The sequence below is a fragment of the Adiantum capillus-veneris genome, chromosome 29 (genome assembly GCF_014529385.1).
Source record: "Adiantum capillus-veneris isolate H3 chromosome 29, ASM1452938v2, whole genome shotgun sequence".
NCBI classification, from domain to species: Eukaryota; Viridiplantae; Streptophyta; class Polypodiopsida; order Polypodiales; family Pteridaceae; genus Adiantum; species Adiantum capillus-veneris.
In genome coordinates this window covers 61,557,098-61,579,279 of record NC_140959.1, presented here as the reverse complement: position 1 = coordinate 61,579,279, position 22,182 = coordinate 61,557,098, and the positions used below count along the sequence as shown (strand labels likewise).

At 42.2% G+C, this 22,182-nt stretch overlaps 1 protein-coding gene across 5 annotated transcripts in view; it reads left to right on the top strand.

Annotated features, from left to right (window-relative positions):
* LOC147419289 (uncharacterized) overlaps window positions 1-22,182 on the top strand; it is a 116,084-nt gene that overhangs the window by 37,972 nt on the left and 55,930 nt on the right. For all 5 annotated transcript variants that reach the window (XR_015187088.1, XM_086505323.1, XM_086505322.1 and 2 more), the window contains exons 2-3: window positions 6,116-6,287; window positions 6,366-6,524. Coding sequence is in view for 4 of the 5 variants with exons in the window: in XM_086505323.1 (XP_086361449.1) it covers window positions 6,116-6,287; window positions 6,366-6,524 (331 nt within the window). In the remaining variant the exon portion in view is untranslated. The remainder of the gene's footprint in view (window positions 1-6,115; window positions 6,288-6,365; window positions 6,525-22,182) is intronic.

Sequence of the window (22,182 nt, the reverse complement as noted above, 5' to 3'; positions counted from 1 at the left end):
ACTCCGAAGGAAGATGTCAGAAACCATATAACTTCGGGTAATTTTTTTTTTTCTTGAAAGCTTGCCAAGTACTTGGAGTATGCTGCTTGGTAGCTGTAGACATCAACATCTGCATGGCACTGCTTCTGACAAAAACAGTGACTTGAAACAAATCTGGATCCTTCTCTTGTAAGTGATCTTAATTGGCTTATGCCCTTTAAGACATGAGCGATGAAGACGGGAGCGTGCCTGATGCGCGATGAAGTATGGGTGGGAGTGGCTAATAAGTCCGGTAAAATTCCAATAGCTCTGTCTGCTCTTTTGTAGGACCGGTATTCTTTCAGAAAAGCACACGCCTGATGCTCTGATACCACTGTCACAAGGCGGGCACCACGTGCTAATAGAAAAGAACAGACTGAAGGGTCTTTTAACACTTCAATAACAACTGAACTGAGAGAGAGAGAGAGAGAGAGAGAGAGAGAGAGAGAGAGAGAGAGAGAGAGAGAGAGAGAGAGAGAGAGTGGCGGAATTCCACCCCAGAGAGGATTGGCCCCAAACCTTGGCGCCCCTTTCGGTATTTCTTTATATTACTGCTGATTCGCAAAGCACAATAGCCGGGAAGCACCTGCTATGCGGTCTGCACGCTAAAGAGTGCCAGAGAGGACCCAAGGTTCATATTTAAAGGTCCAAAGCCTAAAAGCATCAAATATGAAAAGCTGACCCCAAAAAACCACTTTCCTATAATTTCGGGATTTTCCTAAAAATCCGCCGCGAATTTTGGAACGTCCGTACAGGTGCCACATCATCATATTTTGATGTGCAAAGTCTCTTGAGCGTGTTCTGCTTTATTTTTAATGCCTTTATGTCACTTGGGGCCCCATCGAATGGGGTCCCTATAAGTTGGTAGGACTTCTTCTTCTGTTTCTTGTTCTTCTTAGGGTTTCTAGAATTAGGGTTTGCAGGTTTTAGGGTCAGGGTTTCCAGAATTAGGGTTTGCAGGTTTTAGGATTAGGGTTTCAACAGTTAAGGTTTTTGGCAGAAATTAGGGTTAGGGTTTTTGCTCTTGGGCAGCCACGTCATCTGTTAGTTGGCTCCATTCTTTAGGCTTTGACACGTCAGCAGTTTGTTACATCTTTTCGTGTCTCTGAGCCTCTTCCACTAGTGTTTTTCCAACCCTAAGCACCCTGAATTCAGTGATTAGTCTTGCGGATCAGCAGCGTTTTCAGATCAGCCATCGCAGTCCTCGGCAATAGCAGATCGGCCCACAGCCTCATCATCGTCATCGTTGTCGCAGTACCAAGTATCTCCAGCAATACCCATTAGTACCTCAATAGCACCGTAGCACAAGTACCCCTCATTATCATCGTCGTCGTCGTTGACGCACTACTCCAACATCTAGCACCCCTTGTGTTTTGGCTTGGCTCCTGCGTAGCTCAGCGTAGGGATCATCGGGACATTCGTGTCCTTAGTACCCACGTACCTTCAGTACCCGCAGTACCAAGCACCAGCAGTACCAAAGTACCCCGTAGTATCAAGCACCAAGTACTCGCAATAACCAACACTAAGCCTCTCAAGTACCAAGTATCCTTAGAAGTACCTCTCAGCATCTACCGCAGTACCCTTCAGTTCCTTAGTAGCACCAAGCATCTGAATCAAGCATCGATCAACACCTTAGCATTAGAATCTCAGCATTTAGCATTATTGTGTCAGTGTTTTATGCAAGTAATAAAGCAAGAACTTGCTCTGGCTATAGAGCAAGAGGGCCCTTGAGGGTGGTTAGGATCCGACATTCGGGTCGTCTCTCTCTCTCTCTCTCTCTCTCTCTCTCTCTCTCTTTGCGTCTCTCTCGTTCATTGTGTTCAGTTTCTCTTGTCAAGTGAAGTAAAGTAACCTTGTGTTTGTGCGGAGTACTAGATCCGAGCTAAATCCTTACACACTTCTGCTACACCTGACAACCCTCTAAATTGGTGCTTCTGATGTAGTTGTCTTCTTCAAGGTTGCCTTCAAAGGCGAATGGATGGTGGTACGCCATCGAGAATGCATCTTGTCAAGTGGGTGCTTGATAAAAAATTTCACGTACTGGGGGTCCTTGGAGTACTGGAGCATGTGCCGAGCACAGGTGTCGACCCGATGTTCATTCTGTATCTCCATTTTTTCGTATTCGATAGGTGGAGACGGTTCATATTCTTTTGAATCTTCAGAAGGTGGTCGATGTCCGTTGTTCTCCTTCGAACCCGAGTGATCGGGTGCCACAGTTTCCTCCTGGCAGGACTCGTCGATTGAATCCATGTGTGTTGCAAATAAAGGGATCAGATCCTTTGTAGAAGAAAAATCGTCTGCTCTGATACCATTGTAATAGAGGAGCTGTTAGCAGTCATACATGCTCTTACTCAGTGTTGACATTTCGTGCTTGGAGTAGTGTTCAGTGATCATCAGAGTCTGAGATACTTCTTGTCCTAGAAAGAGCTTTCAGATAAGCAAATGAGATAGGCGAACATTTTGTCGTGGTTCTACTTTCAAATTGTCCATGTCATGGGAAATAAGAATTTGGTGACAAACGCGTTGTCTCGAAAGCTATAGGTATTGGCTATTTCGGCAACACACTATCAAAAGTTTGAAGATATGATTGATCAGTATGCTACAGATCCAAATTTTGCAAACATCTTTGATCGATTGCTTAGTGGGGGGATAGTTGCAGGCTATGCTCTAAAGGAAGGTTATTTAATGTGAAAAACCATGTTGTGTGTCACACAGGGGTTGATGAATAAGGTCTTGAGAGAGTGCTGTAATTCACCATTTGGTAGGCATACAGGTATCGAGAGTACCTTGAAAGGCGTGGAAAAGTATTTCTATTGGCCTAGGCTCAGATAGGATGTGGATGAGTTTGTATGCACTTGTTTAGTGTCAGAAGGTCAAGTTTGACAGACACAAGGCACGGCATCCGGTCTACTATAACCTTTACCCATTCCTGATTGACCAAAGACTTTATAGCAATGGACTTTATCTTTGATCTTCCAAAGACTCAGAGTGGGCATGATGACATTTGGTTAGACAATCATCCACCAATTCAACAAACAGACTCACTCAATTCCAGTAAGGAAGGAAGTAAAAGCCGATCATTTGGCCAAGCTCGTGGTACCAAACGTATTGTACGTGGCGTATATGTACGTACTGTACGTTGTTCCGTACATGAAAAATTTCTATGTACGTAAAAATACATACTCCTGTAAAAAAAACTCAATTTACCAAACTTTCTAGGACATTTCTGATGAAAAACAAGAGAGGGCAACAACTTTAAGAGACATTCAAAGACGTGTTTTACAAGACAACCACATACTGTGTAACTACTGCAAGAGACTTCAAAGTTTAGACGACATTGATGATTGAATAGGCATATCAAAGCTCAAATGAGAACTGGTTGGTCGTCCATAAGTAAGCAAAAATGCATCAAAAACCCTCAGCCACGCTTATCTTCCAAAAAGAAAATTTTCAAAAAATGCCTTGTACGGATCGATCTGTACCATACGGATCGTATAGTACGTCCGTACGGTACGGAACGGATTCGTACGTACGTTTTGATCCTACCTTGCTTTGTCTCACAGATTTTTAGATTACATGGTATGCTTGAACTATCGTGTCGGATAGAGATCCCTGATTTGTGAGTTTGTTTTGGAGAGCAATATGGGAGAATATAGACAACTTAAATTCTCGTCCTTGTTTCATCCATAGACAGATGGGCAGTCGGAGTTAGCCAACTCAGTGGTTTTAGACTTGTTGAAGTCATATATCTCCGATCAGAAGACTCAGTGGAAAAAGTTTATGCCCTTGCTGGAGTTTGCTTATAGCAACACAGTCCACACATCTAATGGGAAGGCGCCATTTGAGATCATTGAGGGTGTCAGAAAGGCTCCATCGATAGTGAGCACCAAGGATAATAGTCTTGAAGCAGGTCAATATACACAAGATCTGGACATTGCGTTTGCCAAGGTACGGGATGCTTTGAAGAAGCCTTGAGCACGACATAAGAGGGCAATTGACAAGCATCGGCATGACTTGCAACGGAAGGAAAATGATTGGGTGCTCCTCCAAGTTTGAGAAAGCGTGTTTATGAAAAGGGAAGGGTTAGGAGAGGCTTTTTTCAAAGCTAGAACCGATAACATATGTGTTTTTCAAATTGAAACTACCAAATACTTGAAAGATTCACAATGCATTTCATGTGAGTTTATTTAGACCTTTCGAAGGTGAAGTGCCAGTGGACAGGGAGCAAGACGAGCAACCCGAAGTAATAGAGATCCTCATCCAGAACAAGTCTTGGCTCACAAGGAAAGGAAAGTGAAAGGTAAGCTAACATGACGGTATTTGGTCAAGTTTAGGAATTACCAAGCTCTTGATGCCAAAGTGGATGAAGGAGGACTTATCAGATACTCCTCAGATACTAGAGCTTTACCTTGAAGCTTTTGGTTTAGCACTGACTATTCCAAAAGTTATTGATGAATCAACAATTACCTCGATGAGAATAAAGTCACTGATTTCTTTTGAGACCTCATGGATATTGACAACTAACAGTAATCTGTTGAATGACTTTATGAAAAGATGTATATTTCAAATGGAATTCCTAAAATGAATATGTTACATGTGCTCTCTCATTTGTGTATTGTTTGAGTATGTGTCGGAAAGATGAAATGCATGCAGCATTTTATCTTAGTCACCAGAGGGGTGATGTGAATGCGATAGTAACGAGATTTAGTAGATGAGAACATCCGTGAAAAGATGAGCGCGGTCTCGATGTGATTGCTAAATAAGTTACAATGATCATGATTCTTGACGGAAATAGTTATGTGAATGTGATGCTAATGTTCAGTGACTATCGTCTTTGTGCAAGTGCTGGATATGTGTGATCTAGTCCAACGATACATAGAGTGGGTGTCTATTGAACTAGTTTCTGTCCTATGTTCTTTAGGCATAATCGAGGTTGATTACAATTCTTTCAAGAGGGGGATTAGGCTATGCCACATCGATGATGTGGACCCGGCCGAGGGGCCTAAACCCCAATGGAAGAGACAGAAGAAGTGTTCACAGACTAGCAGGTTCTAGTCGAGTGGCCCAAAAGGGGGTTAGGGTTAAAAACCTAACCCTGCATCTTATAGGAGTCGGCTGATGGGCAAACCTTTAAACAAAATAAATAAAGCAAGGACTCAAATTTGCATAGAGGTTAATGACATGGTAGCTGGTAGTTGTATGGACTCTTGTGAATTGCGGTGATGATGTGGCAGCTGTATGGAAATTCGACGATTTGTGCTAGACTTTTTGCGGTGCAAATTTTTGGTCTTGATGCTTTTAGAAGCATAACTTTTCATGTAATTGCTTTTGGGATAGGCCAGGCCTTTGTAAGTGTGCCCAAGGTCTCACTTTTGCTTAGATTTGGCTTGGGATCCTTGAGAGAAGGACCCTCGGACATTGTACCTTGCGAAGAATAATACCGAGAAGGGGTGCGAGTCTTTGGGGTTAGTGCATCTAGGTGCGGAATCACGCCGTGCCTTGTCGACTCTCTCTCTCTCTCTCTCTCTCTCTCTCTCTCTCTCTCTCTCATTCTCTCAAGTTCGCCAAGTTATTTGGAGTTTCTTGCGTGTGTTTCAGTATATCTTTGGCTGAAGTGTCCAAGACTTACAAAAAGCCTCCCTGGCGTGGTGTCCTTGTGTGCAAGTGACAGAGGAGATGGTTAGGTAGGAAGATTTGTGGGGGGGGGGGGGCAGGCTATGGCTATGTGCACAGATGACTAAGGCGATGGTTGGCTATAGAGGAGATGGTTAGGCGGGTGCAGAGAGCTCAGATGTTGTCACAGGGTTTTCGATGGCGTTAAGGGGGGCAGAGAGGGAAGATGAAGGTGTAGAGAGGGGGGAGAGAGATGTGTCACGACTAGGGCTCAACATGGAATCTCTCATTCTAATGATTTTTTCAAAAGTTGTATCAGTTGTATTTAGTAGCCACAAGAGTAGTATATAGTAGTAGTTATGTCTCTCCGCTATCGGGATAATGCACAGATATTGGTATTGTGGAACATGCATAAAGATTAGTTGGCCTGGGAATGGTAAGGATTATTCTTGAATTGACACATGCCCTGAAACTGTGTTTGCAGTTTGGATAACCCTTCTGCGAGTACTTTGGCTACTGCTGGTGGAGTCCACAACCTTGTAAGCCTACCTGATCATGCAATGGCAGCGTTTGCAAGGGATGCTTTCTGTGTTGGGGAGCATGATGGAAGCAACCGCTTGGGTGCAACCTTTCAGACACCTTTCGGTCGCAGACTGGTATGGTGAAACTTCTAGATAGATAACCTAGATTTTTATTCCCTAGAGTAAAATCGTTTTCATTGCTTGGATGTTTAGGTCAAGCCTGTGGACTACATGGATGTCATAAATGCAATGCAGCCTGACATTTGGGGAAGCCTTCCCGATGAGGCTCCTTTTTGGGTGACAAGTAAAAGAAATAAGCAGTCTGTTGAGAGAACTCTTAATTGGCTTGACTGCTGTCTTGACTTAAAACAAGTAAGCTCTTTTGAGAAATAAAAAACCAGGCTTTTTCAGTTATTGCATGCATATACTGCCTTTCCTTTGGCTACTGAATGCCACCTCCTCCACCTATGTAAGTTGGTGGCTGCCTTTCAATGGTTGTCATGATGTCATCATGCCTAGAGATTAGTCCCTTTTCTAGGTATAAACGGGGGTTTCTTGCAATGCTAGTGAAGTGACTGATGCTGCAAAATTGGCAAGGTTGAAGTTACTAACTAGTATATCTGGTACTATTAAAATTAAAGAGTTCTTTATAAAGCAACCTTCAAGCACAGCCAATTTTAGTCCCTAATTATGATATTGCAGCAGCATAGTCAACAATGTGACTGTTTAGCAGAATTTTTACTCAAGTCGACTTCAGCTTCTTGTAAGAACTGCAAGTTTATGTGTAAACGACACAAACAAAGTGACCAGACCACATTACATTGAAGATAGATTTGATTCTTTTTTGCTTTAGAATATCATCAAAACCTAGAGTCGATACCCTCTTATTCTCAATGGGGGCACTCTCATGGTGTACCTTTCAATCATGTTATGTAACACAGGAGTTCAATAGGAGGGTTCCTTTAGTGCAAACTTTGAGACGAATTAAGCTAAATATATTAACAGATGGAGTTCTTAAAATAATATCGAAAGCAACTTAATGTTTCATGGAGAAATAAGAAAATTAGGCCATGTTAAGAAGGGGGTTTTCAAATTAGCTTGTGAATGCATGTTATATGCAAAGTCTCTTAGTAGTGCACCTCACAAGCCTCTTAATCTTCATTCAAACAACCGAGGGGGCACAAGGTGCTAAAAGGATCTCCCACCCTCATATTGCAATTCCCTCAAGTGATGCAGGGTGTCAGGGGACATGTCAAAAAATTAATTATTAGTCCATTTAGAGGGGATGCTTAAAAAAATCTCTTTACTAGCATTGCTACCAAAAGCACCCTTGGTATTTGGAAGGGGGTCTCATGATTTAAGTAGGATTGGGGGTGGGGAAGGGGATATTTATTATTGTTGAACGAGCAATGGAAGTTGCACTGCACAAAATAGGAGTAGACAGTGGTGCTCTAGCTCTCTCAAGTGAACGTCGATGTTGTGTCACAAGTGTGCTTGCCTGTGTACGCACGCGCGCACACACAATGTTTAGGTACCCGGTACGCATAGCCTTTCAAAGGAGTAATTCCTAAACACTACGTAGAACGTCGTGCACTATGCTCTCTAAGAGGGTACCTCCTAGTGCTATATGCAAGCTTGACTCACATCAAACTATTGCATCAACATGGGACAATGGAGAAAAAAACTTGATAACAACAAAAATGAAAGATGAGTTTTTACACGAGAAAACTCTTCATTTTCGCAACTTGTCGTGATGGAACTGAGCATGCCTATGGAGGATTAGCAATTAGCTAATCCGTTTCTTGTTCAAAAGGCTCTTGCATTGGCAAATGCACATAAAACCCACAGAACTATACATGGTCATTTGAGTGGCCCAACTAGTGGGGCATTATCATATGTGCTAAGGGGGGAGAGAGATGCACGAGAGCAAATCATCGGGCTATATGAGACAAGGGAAGAAGGCAAGCTTTCCATTAAAGATTCAAACCTGAAAATCCACTCACAAAATGAAGTTCAGCCTCCCTTCTCATATTTGGGTGCCTCCTCTTGGGATGAGAGCTTTCGGATGTGTGTGTTGGCTTGGAGGTTGCTCTCCTACTGCCATGTGTCCAATTTGCCCATTTGGTTTAATTTCCTAGTACCCACCAACCTATGAAGTCCCGTTGAGGGGCCTAAAAGACTTTAACTGAGCCTAGACACTACTTTACTAGTGAGATTTGAGTGTCGATCGGCCCAACCATCTCGTGGTTGCCTGGCCTTGACTCTTGCAGGAGAAACTCTTGGTTGTACATGAGAACTGGTAGCTCCAACATCGCCCCCCTTTTGAGCATGTGCTAAAGCCTTTGACCTTTGCTCTAGTGAAGTGATATGAGTTGGGGAATACGTGGGTTGTAAACCAAAGTCTTTAAGGTAACGCTGCAATACATTTGGTGACTCTGCTAGCTCATTGTAACAATGTCAGTTTTTGTAAATAATTTATTTCTTTATTAGAAAATAATTATTTATTTAGTTGTGTGCACATTAGAATAGAACTAGTAGTTCTAGGGCCTTTAGTGTGCCTGAATGCGGCATAGAGCACCTTAGGGGGGACCCTAGCAGAAATATACCCTGAAGCCCTAGTGATTGGGAAATAGGGCCTTCGATAAGGGGTAGACAGTAGCCTCAGATTTCAGACGCGCGTCAGTGCGAGCACAGGAATGAGATAGGGTCCTTAGAATAGTGACCCTAAGGCTTAGAATTATTTTGTAAGGCCTTAGGACAAGTCAGTTAAACTAATTTTAATCTTTTGCATTCGGGCCAAATGGCGGACGAGTGTGAACAGGTGGTGCAGGAGCAGTGCCGGTACGGCATTGTGCCGGGGAGCAGCTAGCGTTTTCATAAATAGCATTCATGTGTGCAGTTGTGAGTTAAATTGCACATTTCATTAATTGCCTAGGAACTTTTAAAGTGAAAAGTTGAATGGTTTTTTAAGTTATTAAGTGTGCCACTTGGCACACTTACCAATGCAAAGTGGCTCTCTCACTCTCACTCTCACCCTCTCTCATCCTCTAGCGCCCCCTCTTCTTGCTAGCTTTATAAGAGTGCCTCCTCTCTCACTTGAGAGGTTGGCAATGCACTTACCCCCCCTAAAGTGAGCATGCTCTATACGCTAGAGTTTTCCATTGAAGCTTGAGAATCAGCCCTTGTGGTATATGTGGAGTTATGGAGCTCCCATCACATAGACCAAGGCTTCTCTTGATCATAGACTGCTGTGGGGGAAGATTCATCGCGAAAAGTAGAGGAAAACTCTCTTTCTCTCACACCTAGTTGCTGCAAATTCTCTGTTTTCAGCCCCTAATCACCTCTATTAGGGTGAATTTCAGCAAAGTACTCATAGAATCTCGTTCTTCTCTACCTACACTACGCGTACACAAAGTTTGGTGCGATTCCATCGCGAGAAAGGTCTCTATTTCGGCATTGGAACGTGCTTAGGTAACATTTTCAGATTATGTGCAAAAAATTGCAGCAAGCATGTGTGCGTGCATTTTGCATGTTTCTCCCTTGTTTTTATTGCAGGAATGTTTATGCATGAAGGGACACAGTTAGCGGGAGGGGACACAGTTAGCGGAAGATAGACTCTCATTTTTGAGAGCTTTGAAGGAGTTTTGTGGAAGATAGACTCCTATTTACGAGAGCTTCCCAAAATCTGGCAACAAAGGGAAAATCCTCTCAGTAGTCAGAGAGTAGTTTTCTCACCCTCTTAGTTAGAAGCAGAAAAGGAACAAAGAATAAATAGAGGACGGGCTTTTACCCCGTTCTTGTACTTGTAAGGATTCTCCCTTAGTAACAAAGATATTCTCTTCATGGGGGGAGACCAACCCATCTTCTGGTCCCCAATGATATGTCAAGCTTTTCTCTCTCTCTTTCAAATTCTATCGAGTATATGTGCATTTAACAGTTAGTTTACGCTTCTGTATTTTTGTGACAGTGGTATCTAAGCAAGGTCATCTCTCTCTTCCTTAAGGGATTGACGACTCTTGGCAAACTGTAGAAATGGAAGGACGTGAGACAGAGTTCACTCTCCTCCAATAGCAGGTAGCAGAGTTGCAAAAATCTCTCTCCCATCCAGAAGTTCAGAAGATTCTCCATACCCTTGAGAAAGGGAAGGAGAAAGTGCGGATGGGGTTGGGAGAAATCCCGCAGAACCCAAAGACGCAAGAACCAAAGAAAGATCCTTTAGTTGGAACCTCCTGATTCTCTCAATTTTCTTTCATGAAGGATCTGGATGACATGGTCTCTCCAGAGGACATGTTCCTTAAAGATTCGCCGCAGCAGGAATGCAGTCAAAGGATAGAGCTTTTGGCTACAAGGAGTCGAAAGGTAGAAAGAAGGAGCATCATAAGAAGAAGCACCACAACAGAAATCATTCAAGTCAGGTGACAAAGATGTGAAATTCGAAACCTACAACGGACGGCAGGACAACAACAAAGCTTTAGCTTTCATCCGCCAATTTGAAGTTGCATTTGCTGAAGGAAACTTTAAGGAAAGGTCCAAGTTTCGCCATGTTAGTATGTACCTGAAAGGCATAGCTAGCAATTGGTGGCTGAACCTGATCCTGGAAAAACGTAAGCCTCATGATTGGACTGCCTTCAAGAAGGAGTTCTATTCTCAATTCCTCCCTCCAGATTATGAGGAAGCAGTAAAGAAAGAATGGGATCGACTTTCTCAGTTAGGGAACGAAACTGTTCCACAATATGTGGACAAGTTTTGGGACGTACTTTTGAAAGATATCCCATTCAAGAAGATTGAAGATTCGGAGAAGATGCGAAAGTTTGAAGTTGGGTTGCATGAAGCTTTGCAAAAGACTAAGAAGCTTTATCCTCGAGGCAACCTACAAATACTACTGGAATTAGCTCGCATAGCTGATGCTATACATGAGAAGGGAACTCCAAGGAAGATGGAGCAAAGCACCTATCACCACTTCTTCTTCTCAAAAGAAGAAAAGAACCGCCTTTGATGTAGAAGTAAAGTCAAATCAGCCCAAGAAAGGGAAACACCTCTCTTCTACTGAATTGAGAACCTACAGCAGTGAAGAAAGATGCTTCAAGTCTGGACAAATTGGACATATGAAGGGTGATTGCCCTACCAAAAACCCGCAACCACCTTCTTCCAATGCAATCCCAGATGTACAAGGAAATACAACCAAGGATGGGGAAGAAAGATATCTTCTCAAAGTATGGGGTAGCATCAACAATCAACGGGTACTGATCCTGTTTAACCTAGGCAGTACGGATAACTTCATCTCTACGAAGTTAGCCGAAGATCTCAATTTATAGCCCAACCGTTTTGGATTTTCTATTCAAGGAGCATCTGCTTTCAAAGGGCAAAACTCTAGTTCTACTTCAATCATAGGGAAGCTGAATTTAAAGGTCGATAACTACAAAGATCAAGAGTCTTTTTTACTAGCTTCACTTGAAGGATGTGATGTCATCTTGGGAATGCCTTGGCATTTCAAGATGCATCGCATTCCTGATAATGTTCAGAAAACCTTGTCCTTTGATCACAAAGGAAAGCAATATGTTGTAGTTGCGGATACAGGTGATTGACAAATTTCCATTGCCAACCACATTGCACTTAAGAAAACAATGAAAAAGTGTGTTTCCGCGTACTTGATTTTTGCAAGAGAGAGAGAGACGTGTCTTCTTCACAACTTTCTTCCTCTTCAGAGCAAAAAAGAATGAAGTTGTTAGAAAGTTTTGAAGATTGTTTATAGATGAACTTCTAATCACACGGAATGGAAACGAGGAACGAGAACGGGGGGCTCCGGGACATTTCCGGAATGGGGGGCCCTCGGGGTGGTGGAATGGGAACAGAGGCCGGAACGGTAGCCTTGAGGGAAAGGGAGAGGGAGAGGGATAGAGAGCCTTGAGGGAGAGGGTGAGGTAGAGAGCTTGAGAGAGAGGGTTTAAAGCCCTTCTTTATATAGAAGAGGATGGAAATAACACCCCCCCAAAAGTTCAAAAGTCCTATCCAAAATTGTCATTTTTTAAAACTTTGGCGTTCCGGATTTTGTCGTTCCGCGTTCCGGATGCCGTTCCGACCGTTTTCCCGTTCTGACTGCTATCCCAGTTATGCTTGGGAAGGGAACGGCGTTCCATTCCCGTTTCCGTTTCGAGGAGGCACCGAGCTTGGGAACGTGTTCCGGGAATGTGTTCCGGGAACGGGAGGCCCCGTTCTGCCCGTTTCCTGTTACTATGCTTCTAAATGCACTTCCACCCTCTCGACCTGAGGATCATACAATCGATTTGATCTCAGGGAGCTCTCCTCCAAATCAGCCCCCTTATAGGGTCAATCTGATGCAGCAAGAGGAGATCCTCAAGCAGGTCAGTGAACTTTTGGAGAAGGGTCTAATAAGGCCTAGTACTTCCCTATATTATTCACCTGTCTTGCTAGTACAGAAAAAGGATGGAACATTCTACATGTGCATAGATTATAGATCTCTAAACAAGATCACAATCAAGAATCGATTTTCAATCCCTCGGATTGATAACATTCTTGATAAGTTACAAGGCGCAAGTGTCTTCAGTCGTATAGACTTGAAGAGCGGATATCATCAAATCCGCATTGCTTCTCAAGATGTGCATAAGACTTCATTTAGAACAACCTTTGGGATGTATGAATTCTTAGTGATGCCTTTTGGACTCGCTAATGTTCTCACCGTCCCCGATCTTTGCAAACCTTTTAGGTGTACTGTGATGCATCTGGAGATTGTGTAGGAGCAGTTTTGAACCAAGAGGGTCACGCCATAGCCTACGAAAGTCGGCGCCTTAAGGATGCAGAGTTGCATGCTTCCATTTATGAGAAAGAGCTAATGGCAGTAATTCATGCTCATTCCATTTGGATTCATTATCTTTTAGGAGCTGATTTTATAATCAAGACAAATTATCAGAGTCTTCGCTACTTTCTCACACAAAAAAAGTTATCAGAAAAGCGGATGAGATGGGCCAACTTTCTTTCAATGTTCCATTTCAGACTTTACACACTACTGGAACAAAGAATGCAGTTGCAGATGTTCTCCCTAGGCATCCAAAGATCAATGCAATGACAACTATTTATCACGAGGAACTAGAATCTCTCCGTGAGATGTATCCTAAAGATCCAGACTTCGCTACAATTTGGGCAGATCTTCAAGCTGGTCATTCAAGGTCACCTTATTCCATTAGAGATGATACACTATATCATCAACAAGCAATATGCATATCTCAGCCCTTAAGACAAAAGGTGATGGATGAAGCACATAATTCTCCCTATGTCGGGCATCGGGGAATTGCTGCTACCACTAGTGCTCTTGAGAGAGATTTCTTTTGGCCAACACTCCGGGTGGACATTGAAAAATATGTATGCGAGTGTTTAGTATGCCAGAAATTGAAGTATGACTGACAAAGTTTATGGCAAGCTTCAGCCACTCCTTGTGCCTAACACGCCATGGGAAAATATTGCCATGGATTTTATTACGGATCTTCCTAGATCCAAGAATGGAAATGATGCAATCTGGACTTTAGTAGACAGATTCAATAAGCAAGCACATTTCCTTCCAAGTAAGAAGACGATCAACACTGATCACATGGCTAGCTCAGATTTTTAAACATCATAGACTGCCAAAAACTATTGTCAGTGATAGAGATTCTCGCATAACTAGTTTATTTTGGCAAGCACTAATCGAAAATTTGAGAACTAAGATTGATTTTTCATCATCTTATCACCCTCAAACAGATGGTCAAAGCGAAATCGCTAATGCCACTGTTTTAGACCTTCTCAAGTGCTAAGTTTCAGAAAGACAATCCAAATGGGAACAATACAATACTTACTGTTAGTCGAGTTTGCGTATAGTAATACCATACATTCCTCAATTGGTAAAACTCCATTCGAAATCATATATGGGAAGCCACTCTTACTCCCGATTTTGATTACCAAAGAGAACATCATTGCTGCAGACGAATTTGTGCGTGATATTGATACTGCCTATCAACAAGTAAAACAAGCGATTTTTTGTACTCGAGCAGCAAAAGAGACAAACAGACAAGCATAGAAGAAATCTCAATCTTGAGAAAGGACAATATGTCCTACTTAAGTACAGATCTTTGGTAGATCCTTTGGTAGAAGGCGACTCAAATAGGGCTTCAAGCGATAACCGTTTACCTTCCTAGAGTGCTCTTTTCCATTCAAGTCCATAAGTTTATAGTAACTTGAATTGAAAGCCTTCTTAACTATGTATGGCCCCTGCCATATAGCTTCAAATTTGGCATCAAAACGATTATCGAGTCGATTGTCATATCTTAGCACAAGATCTCCTTCATTGATGCCTTTGTTCTTTAGTTTCTTGTCAAGCTTTTCCTTCGTCTGTGTGGCTTTCTTCTTGTAGCACTCGTATGCTGTTTCTCTTTACCACTCAAGCTCAGCTAGGGTAAGAAGTCGATCCATCCATGCTTCTTGATCATCTTGTGCTGCTTTGCTATGAAGTCGCATTGTTGGAATGTTGAGCTCAATTGGTTGTAAAGCCTCTTGACCATAGACCAAGTGAAATGGTGTGAACTCCATGGCTTCTCTATATGTGGTTCGATACGTCCACAAGGCACCATCCAAGAAGTCATCCCACGACTTTGTCTTGTTTCTCACCATCTTTCTAATGATGCCTGCAATGACACCATTAGCTTTCTCTGCCAGACCATTGGATTGGGAATAGTAGGGTGTACTATGACGATGTAGAATGTGAAGTTCTTCACAGACCTCTGTGAGCAAGCCCTTTCTAAACCCTGGACCATTATCAGAAACAATCTCCAAAGGTGTACCAAATCTACAACAAATGTGAGTGTAGACAAATTTGCTCACTGTCCTCTCATTTACCTTTGCCACACTTCGTGCTTCTACCCATCTCGTCATGTAGTCTATGGCCACCAAGATATACGATTTTCCATTTTTAGTCCTAGGCAATGGACCCATAGCATCAATGCCCCACTTTTCAAAGGGTCCATTTGCAAGCACGATTTGCCTTGGACCATAAACCGATCTTCTATTCCCATTTACCTGACAATTGTGACAACTTTTACACCAATGTTGGATATCCACATGCAGACTTGGCCAAACATACCCCGCAAGCAAAATCTTCTTCACAGTTAACTCTTGGGCAAAATGACCACCACATGCCTCTTCATGCAAACCTTTTAGAATGGCTGGAATTTCCTTGATAGTTGGTACTCTTCTGCACACTTGATCCTTCCCCCTTTGATAGAGAGATCCTTCTAGAAAGAGATACGCGCTTGCCTTTTTCATGAGTCTCCTCTTCTGAGCCTTCGTGAAGTCTTGTGGAAACTCACCCTCCAAAATGTAGCTAATAATGGGAGTCAATGACTCCAATCCCTGGTATCTCGGTTGCTTGACAGCTGCTGCCACCATGATGACCTGCACTTCTTTCTCAACACATGTAACTGCTTGTTGTGCAAGTAAATCGGCATCTTCATTTTGTTTCCTAGGAATATGATATAGTTGCACTTCTTCAAACTGATTAAACATCCTACGAATGGCATGAACTTTTGTCCTTAGGATTTCATTCTTGCATGCCTAAATGCCTAAAATTTTCTTCACAATGAGAAGTGCATCCCCTTTTACCATGAGACGTTGTATACCTTGGCCAATGCATATCTTTAAACCATGAAGTAGTGTGTCGTATTCTGCTTCATTGTTGCTAGTTGAACATGGTAGATTGACCTTCTCTTTCATGACCACTTCTCCACTTGGGTTGAGCAATACTAGCCCTCCCTCTGCTTTTCCTGTGGCTCGTCGAAAAGCTCCATCAAAGAACAAGGTAAAAGCATTAGGAATACTTTTAGGTGGTGGCAATGGGAGGGTCTTTACTTCAGGCACCTTAATCTCCTTCTCATGTACCCTATAAGTAAGGATCCCTGCCAATTGTGCACGCACACTATCTTCTACCTTGAAAGAGTATTGGAACTCTTGTAATTCCATAATCCACTTTGAGATGCTAGTGCTAAGATTCATTTGAGATGACACCCATGGAAACAAATTTTCTGCAGCGAGAATTACAAAAGATTTTGGTAGTAAGTAGGATCTAAACTTTCTGACCGCAAACATGAGAGAAAGCATCATGAGTTCTGCCTCCGTGTAGCCTCTCTCCAAAGCATTCATGACGCTACTAGCAAAGTAGATGGGTCGCATCCTGGTACTGTGGGGATCTTGTTGTAATAAAATTGCACCAATTGTTTCCTTCCCAACACTAGAGCTAACAAAGAATGTGTACTCCCAACAAGGAGACATGAGTATTGGTAGCTCTGACAAAATGAATTTAATGTTACAAAAGTACTCTTCAAGCTCATAAGACCATGAAAATTCTACTTGTTGTGTCAACTTTTGCAAAGGATGAAGCAACTCTGAAGATAAGTGAATAAAGCGTGACATATACTTCACCTTTTGAATGAATGAGATGACCTCTTTGAGATTCTTGGGTGATGGGAGCTCAATAAGAGCCTTTGCCTTTGAAGGATCCACCTCAATGCCTTTATAGGAAACCTTGTGACCAAGCAAGATCACTTCATCCTCACCTATGTGACACTTGTCGGGGTTGAGTTGACCTCCCATGTCGTAGAGCTTCTTTAAACCTTCTTCTACCCTTTGTAGATGCAATGATTTTGAGCTATAAATGCAAAAATCGTCAATAAAAACCCTAATGGACTTTCCAAAGAATGCTTGAAACACCATGTTCATGAAGCGTTGGAAAGTTGCAGGAGCATTTGTCAGTCCAAATGGCATGACTCTAAAAGCATAACAACCCCAAGGAGTGATGAAGGTTGTTTCAACTGATCTTCCAATGCGATACCTATTTGAAAGTAACCCGAGTAGCTATCACACACAATGTACTTCTCATGACCAGCTACCTCATTTAGTATCTCATCTTGAAATGGGAGGGGAAAGGGATCTCTTTTTGTTGCCTCATTAAGTGGACGGTAATCCACACACACCCTCCACTTGCCGTTTTTCTTAGGAGTGACAACAACGAGAGAGATCCACTATGAATTCTCCACTGGATAAATGAAACCTGCTGCTAGAAGCTTTCTTACCTCCTTCAGTAAAGCCTGCTCCTTGATGACTCCTAGCCTTCGTAGCTTTTGAGCCTTAGGTGTGGCCTCTGGCTTCAACTCAATTTTGTGTTGAACAGCATCTATTCCACGCACATCGGTGTAGTCTTTAGCAAAAAGCCTAGAAAATTTCCTTAGCACACATTTGAACTCCTCTCTTTCGTCCTTTGTAAGTGTTGTAGACAACATACCTTCTAACATTCTTTCATCTTACACATTTTGGTTCTCTTGGGAACCTACCTCTTCCAAACCTGGGCAAGAGGTCTCTTGGTTGTTTGGAGTAAACCTTACCTCCATGACTTCGATGGAAGACTCCTCTGCAGTAATGCTGCCGCTACTTTCTCCTTCTGAAGTGCTATCGGTCCAGCCTTCCTCCGTCTCACTTTGAGATGATTCTTCATGGAGCTCCTCTTGGCGTTGCTCTTTTATGTCAAAGACAACCTTCTTATGATTGTCATTCCTGCAAATTAGCTTTCCACTCTCCCAATCCTGCAAAGCTCGCATTTTCATTAGCCATGGTCTCCCTAGGATAAATGGGTAACCATTTCTTTTGGTAGACATGACATAGAAATCCACTGCCTTCTTAATGCCAAAGGCCTCCACAGAGACATTTTTACAAATGCCTATGCACCTAGCCTTGCTATTGTTTGCCATTTTGACTTTAATTTCAGGTGTCTCATGGATGTGCATGCCTAGTCTTTGCATGAGTCCTTCTGTCATGATGCAAATTTGTGCACCCCCATCCACTAGACCTTTCCTAACCAATCTTCCTTTGATGTAACAATCTAGCACAGGTGTAATATCCTCATTCATTTCAGCATGTGCAATTTTTACAACAGGAACACTCTCTTTTATCTTTCTCCTAGTGCTAACTGCCTTCGTTAAATCCCTCCTAACTTGTGGGCATAATGCAAGAAACTGAGGCCATGAGATATAAGGACCCTTACCTCTCATGTCTTCCAATAGGTTGTATGGAGCCATACCATGTCCAAGAGGGAAGTCTTGGAGATTGATACGACGTCGAGTCCTCTTAGCTTCCTTGGTCTCCTTTGCCTTTTTGCCTCGTCCATGGTCACTTTGTGATGTGACACCTTTCTCTTTACCTTTTCCTCGGCTACGCTTAATGCCATTTGCTTCCATGTCAACCTCATTTGAGTTTGTCACCTCTACCACATGCACATTTGGATCTGGCGAAGGTGGAACTCTTTCTACCCCTTGTGGAGGTGGTCTTGCTCCATTTGGTCTTTGTAGAAGCCTTGGTTGTTGACCAGTTCCTTCACCTGCATTCATCACTGGGTAATTCAAGTTAGGTCTCCCTGGCTCCCCACGGGGCCAAGGACAATTATACATCCCATGTCCAGACTCTCCGCAATTCCAACATTGCAAGACTCTCCTAGGTCGTGAATCTCGCTCTTCAGACTTCTTTGCTTGTCCCTTTGGACCTACAGCTTGTGCAAGGTGAATTGACAAGCTGCTTAAAGATTCATTTAACTTCTCAATCACTTCCGCCGTTACCTCAGGAAGCTTCCTAGATGTTGATGCTTGTGACTTACCTTTGGGTCTAAGACCTTCTATTGGAACCTCCCCCCTTAAGCACTTGAGTTTCCTATATTTCTCAGCAGTCCTAGTTTCAGCTGCTTCAAAGGTAGCAGGTGCACCCGCCTCAACTTTTACCCTAAGGTCAGGAAAAAGTCCGGCTATGAACCTCTCCTTCTTTAGAAATTCTGCACCATCACCAGGGTTAGCAACATTTCGTATCCATAGAGCCCAAAGACGTAGAAACTCTTGCTTGTACAAGTAGTAGTCATCTAAGTCTTTTTGCTTATGAGAAACAATGTCTTGCCATAGTTTTTGAGTGTTTTGGGGATCAAAGAAGTATCTCTTGAAATGATTCACAACTTCCGTGTAATTCCCTTTAACTCCTCCTGCAACGAGTCAAACCAAGTGCTAGCATCTTTCCTAAGGACCACTTCAAACATCTCTACACGTTCTTGATCAGTTACTATCCTCTTGATACGACAAGACATCTTGAAATTTGCTAAAAATAATTCTGCATCCTCTCCAGGCTCTCCAAAGAAAAGAGGATATCCAGACATTTGGCGTTGGGCCTCCATTGAATCGGTTTCAAAGTGACAACACGTTTTTGTTTTTCTTTCTTAAAAAATTTACACAATAATGTTTTCTAAATTGCAATCTATTCTACAACAAAATAAAAATATTCACATCAAATGACCTATGATAATCAATAAGAGGCAGGATGACAGGGTTTGGTGATGCGAGAATTTCTCCTACTCTTTGGGCACCAAACATAAAGACCATACATTGTTGAAAATGGATTTTTCTACTAATTACAACGTTTATTCTAATGTGTGGAGTGAAATAAAAGGGGAAAACCTCTATTCTTGGGCCATTATCCATGGTCTATGCATGACCTAATTCTTAAAACAAAACAAAAATATAGACGTCCAAACTAAGGTCGTACCTAATGAGAGGCAAAATAAAAGGAATTATTGATGCGTTTATCTCTGCCAACCTAAGAGGACCTAAAATTCTACGAATTACACGTTGAAATTGCAACTTAGTACTAACAATTATGTGTACCTTTTGCCTTGCAATGGGAATGAAGGGATCATACAAATTCTCGTGATTCATGCAAGCTACTTGATTATGCTAAAGGTTGAGCCTTCACAAAAATACACAAGCCGTCCTCCGTGGGGGCACCAATTTGAGGCGGTCCGGGGCGGGCAACAAGAAGAGCGGCCTCTAAACACCCTTCGAGGCTCCCGTGCTGCTCAATTGGGGCTGGGGCAAGCACAATCAGAGACAACAACAACCCACAGCCAGAAACCAAACAAGAAAAGGGGCACCACCTAGTTGTAGATGCGAACTAGGACGCACGTGATATCTCCTTGTACTCGAACGCACAAAGAGAGGGGAATGCAAGATGGCCACACACACCAGACACAAACATTCACCACGCCAGAGAGAGGTAAAGAGCACAAATCAACTTGAGCAACTCAGTCTTAGCCTTAAAGACTAGATGTACACAAAGCTTGATGAGAAATAGAGAGACAACACAAAACTTGACCTTATTGCCAATACACAAATTGTCTTAGGGTCACGGGAGCCCTCTCACCGAGCACCCTCTTACAATTGACCTTTTAGGCAAACAATTCAACAAGCCCTCAAACCACCAAGCATGAAATGGCTCAACAAACTTCAAGGACAATATACCTTCAACCACCTGATGAGCCAACTTATGAAATCAATTTGGAGAGAAGAGTCGTAGTTGCAGCATACAATTGCACCCAAAACTATAAATCTTATTTATGCAGAAGAGTAGGCTACAAGTGTGGTGAAGAGTATGACATACACTCCACTCCTCTAGATGGCATAACTAACTTCAAGCTTCTCCATGTACCTATGTGTAATGATGGAATAGAGTACTCACGATGCACACACTCTACACAACTAGGCTTGAAGAGTGGTGTGTTATGTGTTGAAAATGGTGTGGTGTAGTGTGATCATGTGATGATTTACAAGGGAGAGAAGGGCTCTATTTATAGGTTTTAGACGCCCCGATTAGGATTAGGCCTAATCAAGTTATTTGAAGGAATAAAAGATTGTGCATATTTTTATTTTTTTTAATGAGGGTGGGTCTCTCTTGTCCTTTGAGTCACATGGATGTGGGCTCAAGGGAAGAGAATTATTGAGGATGAAAGGAGAGAGGGATTGAGTGAATAATTTGGGAGTGCCTACTCTAGTAGAGGGTGCATTTTACAATAAGGTTAGTGGTTAGTAGTTAGTAATTATCACAAAAAAATATTTACAAAATCATTCACCAAATGGTGAGATATATGATGAGAAAAGTTAGAGAAGGGATAAGCTTGTAAAGCAAGGTTGAAGCTTGGAGAAGTTGACAGTCACCTCTTTACAGCACCGGTAGAAGAAGCGGTCAGCATGGCGAAGTAACGCGTGTCGATGAAGCTACGTTATCTTCAAACCTTGGAAAATTCATGATAAAGCCTTTATTTGCAGAGTTTTAACTTTGGATTTTTGCTGATTTTTTGAAGTTCTTTACAAAGTTGAAGAGAGTATGGTAATATGGACATATATGTAGAGAGAAAGGGGGACACCTAGGGTGTAGAAATGGAGGATGAAGGCTATGGAGGTGTGAGAGAAGTGGCAATGGTGAAGAGGGTGAATTAGGACATGGGAGTTGCAGGTTTGGGAGTGGGAAGGAGAGGGAGGAGTGTGTGTGAAAGAGGAAAATGATAAAGTGGAAGAGAGAGTGTGGCTGCATAGCATGGGCAAACTGGGGTCCACCAATAAAATCATAGCTCACAGCTCGTAGCTCAAAAAAATATGAAAAAATTTGAAGTGAAATTTTAGCTCACGAGCTACAACTTTTGTTTGTATCACCTTTTCAAATTCGGGGAGCATGTGATCTTTAAAAATTCAACAAAACCGACTGTTTTTTCCACTGCACAAAGTCCTTGTGAGGTCCTTCTTTGGATGATTCTTTTGAATACCTCCAAGAGTGAGCTCCCTATGGTGCATGCATGCATGCCACATATCCTTGACCTTATTTGGTAGGTCTATAATTGAAGATATTGTTGAGATCATGATATAAGTGAATAGTACAACTAAGAAAATCAAATATTGAGGGGTCTAAAAAAATATGTACATGTCAAATATAAATAATATAGGTGGAAAAAATATAAAGGGATCAAAATAAATCTCCTCATTATAAATCTACCATAAAAAGATGAATATTTTTGGTGGTCTAATTTATGAGAGTAATAGAGAATAGATGTAGGAAGGAAAAAATGACAATAGTGAAAAACTATACACATAAATAAACTAGTTTTTTTGGATTTTTGTTGGGATAGAGTTACACC